Raw genomic sequence first — 12,732 nt, 5'->3', positions numbered from 1 at the left:
TTTATAGCTTCATTGTAGGTAGTACTGTAGAAATCAATAAAGGTTACATTTTAACAGTAATTTCAATGAAGTTCTTTTCAGCAGACTGTGATTTAGTTCTAGAAATGCTGTATTTAACCATCCACTGTCTGTGCAGCTGGCCGTACATGAGATAACTCCACCATAAACATGCATGTTTGTTTCAATGCGGAGAGGGGAATCAGTTGCGACCTGAATCCTTTGGCAGTAGCTTTACCTTTATAGGATATGAAAGATCACGCATGTTAAGATCCAACATGTTTAATCCCTTTTTTACCCAACATCTGGGCATTCATACACATAAAACCATTGCCCTGTGGGGTTCGGGTCACTTGTGTGTATCCAGTTTAAGAATAGAAGGGTCATGTCAAAAACTAGTCCTGTGTCAATAGTGAAGAATCCTAAGACCACAATCACTATCTGCTGTGTCTCTGGCATTTAGGTGAATCTGCTATGTATAGAGGGAGTCAGCATATATCCCTAATATCATTTGTCAGCACTCCTGGCCTAGACAAGAGCAATCTGCTAATTGTTGCATGATTAAATATAGTTGTCTTGCTTCAAACACATTTTATATGTACTTTTATCATGCATTCTTGTAATTTTGCTTGAAAGCTAATCTGTTTTTTTTTGTTAGGTTTTCAAATTGGATGTTTTATACAATGGCCGTCGACATACACTGGACCGCCGATATAGTGAATTTCACACACTCCATAAGTTGGTAAGACTTTTTTTTTTCCATCCTTCAGACTGGTTTATAAATTTCATATATGCATGTAACCTACCATGTGTCAGCGGTTTACCGATTTTGTGAACACCGGGAGAGACCGCGTATGGCTGCAAGTGCCCTGCGTATGCCCACGTATCACACACACACACACATGCGCAGTGTGACTTTTTAAAATTCCCTGCTTTGTTTCAGAGCAGTGTTGCATATGAAATCCCTGCCCATATGCTATGTATTGCATATGGACAGTGTATTGCAGTAGTAATCTGCCATAGGCGGCCACATTGCTCTTCACATGACTTACAAGGAATACGCACGCAAAAAGAATCACAGCATGTGTTTTTTCTTGGCATGTATTACACGAGCATGCACACCAAGATGGTACATGGCGATGAGCGACACGCTTATTGCATTCTGACTGCGTGACGTACATGTATATCTCGCAGCCTGCACGCTGCGACTTACGCTCGTGTGAGCCCGGCCTAATGCTATTGAATATTCTGCTGCTCAGGAAATAGCACAATTTTGTCTGAAAGTGAGTAAAGATTTATCAATATGGGATTCCTTAAAACCAAAATTGTGGCTACCCTATTAAGTATTTCTTTTTGCACAACACAATGTATTGAACATTTCACACGGGCATATTACTTAAGGTATATGAACCATTTAACCGCATTTTACTACACAAACATTTGCGCAGTTAGCTGGTATGTTTTGGACTGTTTTGTGGGGTTTCCTTCCATCACTTAGAGTATGGTCTCGTCACTATTGTACCTGGAGGTCCATAGCCATCATCAGGATCATTCATATGATCTGTGTAACCTGTCCCAGTAGTAAACAATAAGGGCAGGTACGGGCACGCGGACTCGTATATTTGCTATGGAAATCTTTGCAGTAAATCTGGAAACGGCCACAGGGAAATCATCACCAAATCATGTAGATTTTGTTGCGGAGGTGATGCTGCAGATCAGCTTAACTCCTTAAGGCCCAGCCACTTTTTGATTTTTCACTGTTTTTTTTATTTTTTTCATCCCAATTTTCAAAAAAAAAAAAAAATCATAACTTTTTTTATGTTTCTGCTGACAAAGCTGTATGAAGGCTTTTTTTTGCAGGATGAGTTGTATGTTTTCGTGTAATTTTATGTACCATATATTGCATTACTTTGAAATTTTTAAGTTTTGCAATATAGTTATGTGGGAAAAAACTGAATTGTGCCATTTTTTAAGCATTCACAATGTAGTAATATTGACAAGTTAACTTTATTCTGCATGCCAATACGATTACTACTTAAATAATATAGATAAAAAAAAGCTTTTTTCAGCACATTCTGACCTCAATAATATTAATGAAACTGTGTGTATAGTTTTTTTAATAATTGGTACCATTATGGGGTACATACAACTTTTTCATCACTTTCTATTAATTTTTTATGGTGGCAGGGTGAGAAAGAAAAAAAAAAAACCACAGTTCTGGCCTTGCGCATTTTTTCTTAAGGTGTTCACCATGCATAATGTGATATTTTGGACATTTATGGAGACGGTGATACCAATTATGTTTTGAATTATTGTTTTTTAACATTAAAACTGGGAAATCGTTATTATGGATTTTTTTTATTAATTTTAATTTTTTTCTAATATTTTAATTTTTCTTATGACACCTAAATTTACATTTTTCCCTCAAGTCCCCACATGGTACTCAAACTTGCGATTGTTTGATCACTTATACAATATACTACAATACTTCATTATTGCAGTATATTGTAACTTTACCACAGGTAGCGCTTAAAAGACATCCATGCATAGCAGCCCTAGGAACTTCCAATGGGCCGCGATCTGCCATGCCAACCCATTGGCACCTTGCAATCACTGATTTGGTCCCCCTGTTAAGTTGCTGCTTAGACATTGCAGTCAGCATTGACCACAGCCTCAGGGGCTCATGCTCATGAGCGTCGCGGGATACACCTGTGGATTTACGCCGCGGGAGTACCGCCATATTAAACACTGTCTCCATTAATGCTACATTAATGGAGACCTCCCGCGGTATTAATCCACGGCAAATAGAACATGCCGCGATTTATTTTCTGCTGTGGAAATCCAAAGTAGAATTCCGCATGTGAGCATTGGCAGGCAGAAAGCTATTGGGTTCAAAGGAACCTAATAGCCGGGGAATTCACACGCAGTAGAAATCCGTTCATGCGCATTCACCCTTAAGCAGTTATATGGCCACAGCCATTGCCTGTGACTGTCAGAAACTGCTAATGGTCATTAGGTATAAATCAAACTTAGCTCTTGAGCTCGCTTCATAATTCCCTTTGAGAACCATGACCGATATATCCACATTGAGTCGTTAAAAGGTTAAACTGAAAAAAAAACCCTGTACATTCACACTATGCTCCCATGGTGATGTTTACTTGGTACTTCACTGGTCTCTGTATCCTGGCTTGCAGTAATTACATGTTGACACATCTGACCCCTACAACCTGTCATTAGTGGAAGCCAGGATACAGAGACCCGCGAGGGACCAGGCAAGCATTGCCATAGGAATGGGAAAAAGATTGAAAAGGGAAATTAACTGTTTTTTTTATAATTGTAAACTACTTCCCATTGGATGTAGGTACGCAAGCAGCCAATTGGTTAGAGATACTGTTGGTTGGAGATACTGGTTAGCTGCTAGTTGGAGATGCTGTTGAATTCCACCAGGTCCGGAGATAGTGAGCTGTTCTACCTCAAAGGAAAATTACGTTGATTTACTCTTGTTTTTTGCAGTTGTTTCATCCTTGCTTTTTGCCACAATTTTTATAATTTCGGCAGAAGCATTAGGCTGCCTTCACACATTGCAGTCGTTATACGTTTTTTGCCACAGGCTTCTGAAAAATTTTGTTGTGATCTTCGTAATCATCATAAAACAGCTTCATTTCTCTGAGAGAACGCCTCCCATCTAGACAAGAAACAGGAACTTCCTAGATCTCGTTAAAGGTGGGAACCCCCTACACCTTCTCAGTTACTTTTTTCTGTTTTTTGGACAGATTGGGATATATGGGAGACCCCATCAGTGGCGGAGTACTTATTGTGTTACTGCACCTGGACTGGAGGTTTGCAGTGTATGTTTATCTGCTGGTTCTTCCTTTAGCAGATGGACTTTAAGGTTTGTGCAGTATTAGCACTGATTGGAGGCGGGTGAAAAAATAGGCGCTTTCTTAGAGGATCTCTAGCCAGTCTTTTGTGGAATCACATTGGATGATGTATTAGATTCCAACTTTGCCTTTTGGGGGGTGACTCTTTGTCTGCCTGAATGTCCAGACCATGGGCCAGTTGATAGCACAATGGTCTGGAGTCTCTTTTTCCATAGAGCCAGCAGTTGATGATTCTGGTTGCGAGCTGCTGGATGGGCAGTTCAGCACAAGGTCTGCCAACACCAGTGTGAGGTCAGTCCTGACTTGGAATTATTAGATGGGCACATTGGCTAATGAAACAGTGGAGAAGTCAGTGGACAGACTGAAGCCTCGGTTTCTTCATTATTCACATTACCTTCAGTAAATTTCTCCGGTATTGAATACCTTTTGGAAGTCTGAGATAAGACTGTTCTGATGATTACAGAAATACAATATGAGGGGAACATGAGGTAGAAATTTAGGTGTATGGAGGTTATCTTGGGTATGGGTGCAAAGCCAATGGTTGAACAATTAATTAGTTTGCTTATTGTTCATTTTAAGGAAGCATAAAATCAGCAAAATCGCGATTTCATGGTAAATTGTGATTTTGCGCAATCGCGATTTTAACATTACAACTCCGATAGACCCCTGCAGAAAAAAAAAACGCTGTGAATTTCGCAGTGAAAAAAAACTGTAGTGGGTAGTCACCCTAAACCTTGACTTTTTTTGCTTCCATTAGGGTACTTTATTGTTACTCTGACCTATGTGGCAAGCTATCTACACGAATCTTCCTATTTTTTCAGTTTAGGGCTCAAGCGAAAACCTATGACCTAGAAGGAGTTGTCTGAATCGAATGGAACTTTATATGTGTGTTTGTAACATTTGATATAAGTAAATGATTACACTATCCGAGCAAAAGGATAAATTATTGTGGAAAAGTGAACACTAGAAGGGAGGCTCTAGTACCCTGTTGTGCGAGATATGGTTATATTGTTCAGTCACTATGTAGTAGTCACGGTGTGACAGTAATATTGGAAGTACTAGAGATCAGTGTTACAGCACTCTGCATCCCACCTTATGAATTGATTAAATAAGACTCTGTTGCTGGTTTCGTATTTAAGCATTTGAGGCCCCACTTTTAATTTTGTCCAAGACCACACTTTGTCTAAAACCAGTTGTGCTGTCATTGGTGCTTATTTACTAATACTGTCACACATGGGTGGAAATTCCCACCAAATTTCTGCCCGTGCCCGCTGCCTTATGATTGCATTAGATAATGCAATCCTATGCAGACAGCTGCAATTTGACCACGTGAAAACTTGCGCGGTAAACAAATCGCGGCATGTGGTGCAATTTGTGCCAGAAAACTGTTGTATTTTGAATAGTAAATACGCCCCATTGTCTCTAGCTGCTCATCACTCACCCTTTTCTGCATGGTCACATTAAGTGCGTGACATTCTTTGTGTCTCCACAGCTCAAGAAGACATGCAAAGTTCCCGATTTTCCACCCAAACGGGTTCCAAACTGGATGTCAAAAGTCCAGGAGCAAAGGCGGCAAGGACTAGAGGCTTACATTCAAGTAAGGAAGTGTATCGGATTCAATAACTCATTCTTTTTGTGCAATACATATTATTTTCTGTTATGCCTTTCAATAAGTGCAAATCACCGTGTGTTTTTTGTCGGCTGAACCTTCGCTTGAAAGGATCAACTATCTTATGGCGCTTTTATACGGGATGATTATCATTCACTCCCACGGAAATTTGAAGATAATCGTCACAGCGACTAAACAAGAATCTTTCACTTTCTACATGCTGAAAACTAGACAATGCGTTGTTCAATGTAAACAGCAGTCGTTCACTTGTGAACGACTGTATGTTTCAAGCGAATGGAAGCTGGCGGGGGAGAACGCTCCAGGGTCCGCTCCGCCTCCATTCTGGCAGCGCTGTGAGCAATGCCAGCAATAATCGCTCCTGTATGACAGCACAGGAGCGAGCATCACTTGGAAGAGCATTGTTTGCCTGACAGCTCATCCCATGTAAGGCCTCCTGTCCACGGGCAATATTTCACTGCGTTACCCAAGGCGGTAATCTGCACACGGATAACACAATGAATGCTTGCCATAGGATAACTTTGGAAAGTGCAGCCCGATGTACACAAGCTGAAAATCACAGAGATTTTCAGCTCGCATATAAAGATCACTGCATGCTGTGATTTTCTGTGACGAACCTATCATAATGATAGGTTAATTGCGGAAAATCGCGATGACAAAGTGTTCTCCTGCGGTGTAAATCCATGGCGGTATATCGTAACACCCGTGGACAGCCAGCCTAAATGGGCCATTAGTCTGGATAGCTGTAAAGGCAGCATTTTTGACTGAATTTGTAATCATAAGAATGCAGTAAATAAACAAAATTGGATCTCATATTCTCATGACAGATTCCAATCTCGCTGTTCAAGACCTAAGACATGGGTCCCACTACTATTGAAGGTAGCAGTGCAGCGTCCCATAGGGTGACTCCGGACACGGAGAATACGCTGAGGAGCTGGGAGAGTAGAGTGGTCACTTATCACGGTCGTCTTCTGGACACCCCTAGTAGAGGGATGGCCAATAAGCATAAGAACAGGAGATAACGTTGTCACGGGTGATGCCACCATTTCGTTACCCACTGAAATAACCATCAGCGGTAAATAAAGGAGCCGCAGACTGTGTAACGTACCTCAGGTCCCTGGGAACGGTCAGGGCCTGGCAAAAGTTTACTGGATAAATGTGATACAAGGCACAAATGGAAAAGACGGCCGTGCAGGCAAAACAACAGATTTGAGGTCAGGGAGGAAACACAGGATGACACTGCTCCTGCAGTCTATGTTATGTGACAGGAACCACTCCTGGCAGGGAAACGTTCTAGAGGAGGATAGGGGTAGGGTCACTCCACAGACACTCTTGAAGTACAGTACCTCTGTACGGGGATCTTGGCCTTTTCTGGACACGCTCACTCTCAATCACGGGCGGGTTTGAATTGCGTTCCCCACGGCAATAATCTGGCCGCAGGGAATGCAGTGAAAGCTCTCCAAAGCGTTGCTATGGAGAGCGCTTCCCCCCTGTCTACAAGTGGAGAATCATTGCTAATCTCAACTCGCGGGTCGGCAATATGCAGCATGCTGCGAATTTACCGCGATTCTCCGGGTCAGCCTATCTGTCAGATAGGCTGACAGCAGAGATCCGGCTGCCGCTCCCGGGTGGCGGTATCCCGCGGCGGATCTCCTTACTTCTCTTGCTCTCTATTGGCTCCTTGCATTAGGGTCCTCGGGAAACCTTTCTTCCTCTTCCATTCTTCACCACATGAGGGTTAAAGGTACTCTCATGTGGCTGGCACTCTCTCTAGGATTGCGTTATCTAATGCAATCCTATGCAGGCGGGCAAGGGCAGAAATTCTGCGGAAAATCCCGCCGTGGAATTTCCGCCGGTATGCAGGGTGTCTAAGGGTATGTTCACACATTGCAGAAAATCCACAATTTGTTGTCGTTCTGCTTCAAAACTAAATGTTACGTGTGGATTTTGATGCAGATTTCACCCCCTCATTTGAAGAGCTAAAAATCCACAGCATGAATTTATATGCTGCAGATGTAACCCCGTAGTGATCACACTTTTTTGCTTTTTTGCATTTTCGTTTTTTCCTCCCCCCCCCCTTTTTAAAAAATCGTAATTCTTTTATTTATCCATCGACGTAGCCGTATGAGGGCTTGTTTTTAGCGGGACATTCCGCCATTTTTAAGTGCATTTTGTTTCTACAGCGCACAAACTGCAACAAAAATGACATGATCCGACGGGCTCACTACCAAATTTTATAAACTATTCAGAGAAGAGCTGTCCCCCATGATCCTGAAAGCCTTTAACACTATACGTAGAGGGTGCCCCTTCCCAGACCAGGCGCTTCAAGCACACCTGGTTGTACTGCCCAAGCCAGGGAGAGATCCCACGGCATGCGGGAATTATAAACCCATCTCACTCTTAAACGTAGATGTAAAAATATTCGCGAAGATGATAGCAACCCGACTACAGCCCTGTATACCAAAACTTATACATAGAGACCAGGTTGGATTTGTCCCAGGGAGGGAGGGTAGGGACAACATAATAAAAACTATGTCACTTATGTCATGCGCCCGGAATGCGGGGTCCCCGCTCTGCTTCATGGCAATAGACGCAGAGAAGGCTTTTGATAGAGTCGGATGGAGGTTTCTAGAAGCCACTCTGAGGAGAGTGGGGCTGGGACCCCGCATGGGGGACTGGATAATGGCCCTTTACCAGAAACTTTCAGCCAGAGTGAGGTACAATGGGACTTTATCAGAAACCATCCCCATAAAAAATGGAAGGAGACAAGGATGCCCTCTGTCACCATTCTTATACATCTTAACAATGGAATCCTTAGCTAATGCCATTAGAAAGAATGACTCAATCAGGGGTGTCAGAGTGGGACAAGTGGAATATAAACTCTCTTTATTCGCGGACGATGTCCTTATATACTTGTCCAACCCAAACGTGGGTATCCCGGTCCTGCTGCGGGAGTTGGATAGATTTAGCGCAGTAAGCTATTTTAAAATCAATATACAGAAAACGGAAATGCTGAACATATCCCTCCCGCGGCGGGAGTTGAGGTCTCTACAAGGGCAGTTCCCATTCAAATGGCAAACCAACTCCATTAAGTACCTGGGAGTTCAGCTCCCGTCAGAACCGGCGGATGTGATCAAACTGAACTACAAACCGCTCATAACTAATTTAGAAAAAGATCTAAATAAATGGAACCTGCTGTTTCTGTCCTGGGTGGGAAGAATTAATGCAATCAAAATGGACGCCCTCCCGACATTTTTATACATCTGCCAGGCCTTCCCAGTCAAGCTATCTAGACCCTATTTAAGACACATCTGCTCTCTAATTACAAAATTCATATGGCGAGGCCGTAGACCAAGACTAAAACTCAGCACGCTAACTAGAGCTAAGGAGAGAGGGGGACTGGGACTTCCTGACTTCTCATTATATTATAAAGCCAACATAGCCAATTGCGTGTTGAACCTCCTAAAACACAAAGAGTCCAAGCTGTGGGTCGAGATCGAATACGAGCTAGACCCGAGACTGGCACAAGGTGTATTTTGGATACCGGGCGGCCTGATTAGAGGTTCCCCTGACCTGTCCCCCCTGCTGAGACAACTGACAGAAGCCTGGTCGGATCTACTGAGGGGCTACCCGCTGGTCTCGGTCCCGGGTCCACTCACTCCACTGCTAGCAAACCCACAGTTCAAAGCCTTTGAGCAGCGAAAATCCCTGCTGCTTACCCACGCAAATACATCATCACCATGCTTGAGAGACGGGGCTAAAACAACTAATAGAGCTATTCCCAGAGGGACGGGTCCCTTCGGGGGCTTGGATGGAATATCTGCAGATGAGGGGCTCACTGGACTTCCTGACGCCTGGACCAAGCCCAACACAAGAACTCACACCCTTTGAAAAAATAAGCATGTCCACTGGCACAATCAGACACACAATCTCTCTGCTCTATAAGATGTTGCTGGAGTGGGAGATGGGGGCCTCCCAGCCGGGATACATAGCGGCCTGGGAGGAGGAACTGGGCAGGAGCTTCACACCGGCGGTTTGGGAAAGGGCACTTGCCCTGACACACAAAGGGTCGGTCTACGCTAGACTACAGGATTTAAACTACAAGATTGTGTCACGCTGGTACAGAACCCCAGAGCGGCTACACAGAATGTTACTGCAGGTCACCCCCAATTGCTGGAGATGCCCTAACACAAGGGGAAATATGTCACACGTCTGGTGGGAGTGTCCGCCGATAGCCGCCCTGTGGGAGGATATGTCCAGGTTACACAAACGTCTATGCAGGAAGGAAATACAACTCACACTGGAAATAGCAGTGCTATCAATGTTCCCGGGGTCCATTGCGGAAACTAAAAGGGGCCTGCTCTGCTTCTTTGTCCAAGCAGGTAGACAGGTCATTGCAAGGTTTTGGCGGTCCACGGACCACCCCACCAGAAGACACTGGGTGGAAGCGGTCAATGAGTTAGCCAGGTATGAGGAGATGAGAGCGGAGGAGGAAATGTCTGTTGAAAAGTTCTACGCGATCTGGCAGCCATGGCTGGACTTTAGGTCGTCTCCTGAGGCTGCAGACTGGATAAGCCGGGGGGGCAATGCTGCTCTAGATGCGCCTCTGGACACCCTAGTAGTGGGAAGAAGGGAAGCGGGAGCCACCCCCATTTGACATCTGCAGCGGCGCCGCCCATGGCGAGGTCGCCCAAACTCCGGAACGCCCCTACATTTGGCATCGCGAGGTCCAATATTGAGGCAAGATAACAGCGCATCACCTACCCCTACCACTACTTCCCTGTCATTCCACAACCACCCCCTGTCTTGTGATCTAATCTGTCTTTTCTGCTGATATCTTCTCAGCACCGTACTGTTACTATTTCTCGTTATAAGTGTTCACCAAACTAAGCAGAATTTAGCTTTTAATAAAGTGAAAATCTAAGGACAATAAAACTCAAACGCAGGATACCAAAACATGCAATAGGCAGGAGAAATATTACTGAATGGTATTAAATGCAATGCAATAAGTAATGTTATGTATATATAATACGAGTTGTCCTAATAAAAACATTTTGAACTAGAAAAATGACATGATAACTTTATTCTACGGGTCAGTACGATTACTACGATACCAAACTTGTATAGGTTTTTTTTTTGCTGTACAACTTAGATATTTTTTTTAAAGATATTAAATTTTTTACAATTATTTTCTGTCACGTGGGATGGCTTGATAGGCATTCTGCCATGACGACCCTGAGGCCTTTCAGAAAGCCCCTAGCTGCCATGACACCCGCACTGTTCTCCCGATCTCACCGTGGAGGAGGGGTGGGGGGCGTATAGGACTCCCTCAAACATCGTTCAGGAGATTTCAATGCCGCTGTCAGATTAGACAGCGGCATCTAAAAAAAAGGTTAACAGCCCCGATTGGCCGCACGGCCTGTCGGGGCTGTTGCCCAGAGGTGTCAGCTGTAATAAACAGCTGACACCTGCGATGTATGGAAAGAGATAGCAGGGCTATCTCCCTCCATACACGTCCTGCAACGGCAGGACGTAAAAACACGATAGCGTGGTCACTAAGGGGTTAAAATCCACACCGCAGGTCAGTTTATTCAGTAGATTTTATTCCACAGCATACTGAATAACATTCATGTAAACACACTTTAGGCTAACTTCACACGGGCAAATGTGTGAATCCCGCTCCCACATTGCGCTCGCTATCCATGTGAAAGCCCCCAGGATGCCAGACGTTTTCATGTGAAAACAGCCTCGCATCACTTCAGGGAAGAAGCAGTCCTCTGCCACAGCCACAGCAGAGGATCACGGAGTTCAGCCATTACTTTCAATGGGCTGCAATTCTTTCCCGCTCATGTGTATGACCCCATTCATATTTGTGCATCTCGTAACGCACAAATCTCGCACGATTTAATTGTGTGTGTGAAGCCGGCTTCAGGGTATGTTGACATGTTGTGGAAGTGCTGTTGACTTCCCACAGTGGAACTGGCTTCTAAAAATCATCAGCATTTTACAGTACAATCATTACAGATGAGCTTTTCAGGAAGTTTTACCCCAATTCTGGAAAAATCTGCAGTATTAATTGATCTATAATGTGGATATTAAACCCGGAACATATCAATCCATGCTGCAGATTTACCTTGTGGATTTTACCTCTTCAAATATTGGGGTGAAATCTGAATGTAACACATTTGCAGAGGTGCAGCTATAGGGGTTCCAATCGTTGCAGTTCTGACATTGGACCCTAAGCCAGGAAGGCCCAAAGCCACCTACCCTTGCCACTGTAGCTATCCTGTTGTGCCCCAGGCCTGCCCGCAGCCACTCCTGTTCTCGCTACTCCGTAAGTAGAGCAGAGCTGTTAGACCGATGTACTTCAGTGCTTGTCCTGCTTTTGGTCGGCCCATGGGGTTCCATGCACAGCATAGCCTGACTCCTCCCCTCGTTTCCTGCTTGCAGGACTTCAGAACCACATAGCCCGACCGAAAAAGTGTAAGTGCTGAAGAACATCCATCTGACAGCTCTGCTGTGTTAGTCGGTGGTTGGGAGAGAGACTATATTACTTTAAGGGGGCTCAGACGGGGTACCTTTACTTCAAGAGGGGAGGAGTAGCGCAGAAGGTCTCTGTTAATTTGAGGGGGGGGGGACTCAAGTACTTTTGCTATCAAGAAACTAAAAACAATGCTATCTTAGAGAACGACTGTTAAAACTGATAGCTAAAATCAAGCTCACTTAGTTAAAAATTATCAGCGAAAAGAGCCCGAAATGCGGGTGCCCCGCGCCCATTTACCCGCGCCCATTATCGCTAAAACTATCGCCGATGAGCGAAGTTTTAGTGATAATCGTCCAGTGTAAATGGGCGTTTACTTGTGGGAGCTCAGAGGAGGTACGTTACTCAGGAGGGCACAGAGGGGGCTCTATTACTTCATGAAGGGGTTCTATTTAATGCAGGGCTCGGACCAGGTATTTAGTGTATATGTAAATTGCACTATCCCTAAATTACGTACCATATAGTGTACTGAGGAATTTTTTTACAAGCTGGTGAAATGGGAAAAAAATCTTAATGGAGCCGTTGTTTTTTCTGTTTTGTTTTCACGGCGTTGACAGTGCACTTAAAGTGACATGTTCACTTTATTATAAGAATGAGTACAATTACAGTGAAACACAATTTACCTTAGTGGGGTTTTTTTTGTTTTCATTTTTTGTGCATTCTACCACTTTTAAAAAATAGAAAAA

General features: G+C 43.9%; 1 protein-coding gene across 2 annotated transcripts in view; it reads left to right on the top strand.

The window, feature by feature from the left end:
- SNX22 (sorting nexin 22) overlaps nucleotides 1–12,732 on the top strand; it is a 51,026-nt gene that overhangs the window by 17,426 nt on the left and 20,868 nt on the right. For both annotated transcript variants that reach the window (XM_066592434.1, XM_066592433.1), the window contains exons 2-3: nucleotides 656–739; nucleotides 5,371–5,475. In XM_066592434.1, coding sequence (XP_066448531.1) covers nucleotides 656–739; nucleotides 5,371–5,475 — 189 coding nt within the window. The remainder of the gene's footprint in view (nucleotides 1–655; nucleotides 740–5,370; nucleotides 5,476–12,732) is intronic.

Source organism: Eleutherodactylus coqui, chromosome 2, assembly GCF_035609145.1.
Source record: "Eleutherodactylus coqui strain aEleCoq1 chromosome 2, aEleCoq1.hap1, whole genome shotgun sequence".
In the NCBI taxonomy this organism is placed as follows: Eukaryota; Metazoa; Chordata; class Amphibia; order Anura; family Eleutherodactylidae; genus Eleutherodactylus; species Eleutherodactylus coqui.
This window is presented reverse-complemented; position numbering and strand designations above follow the sequence as displayed.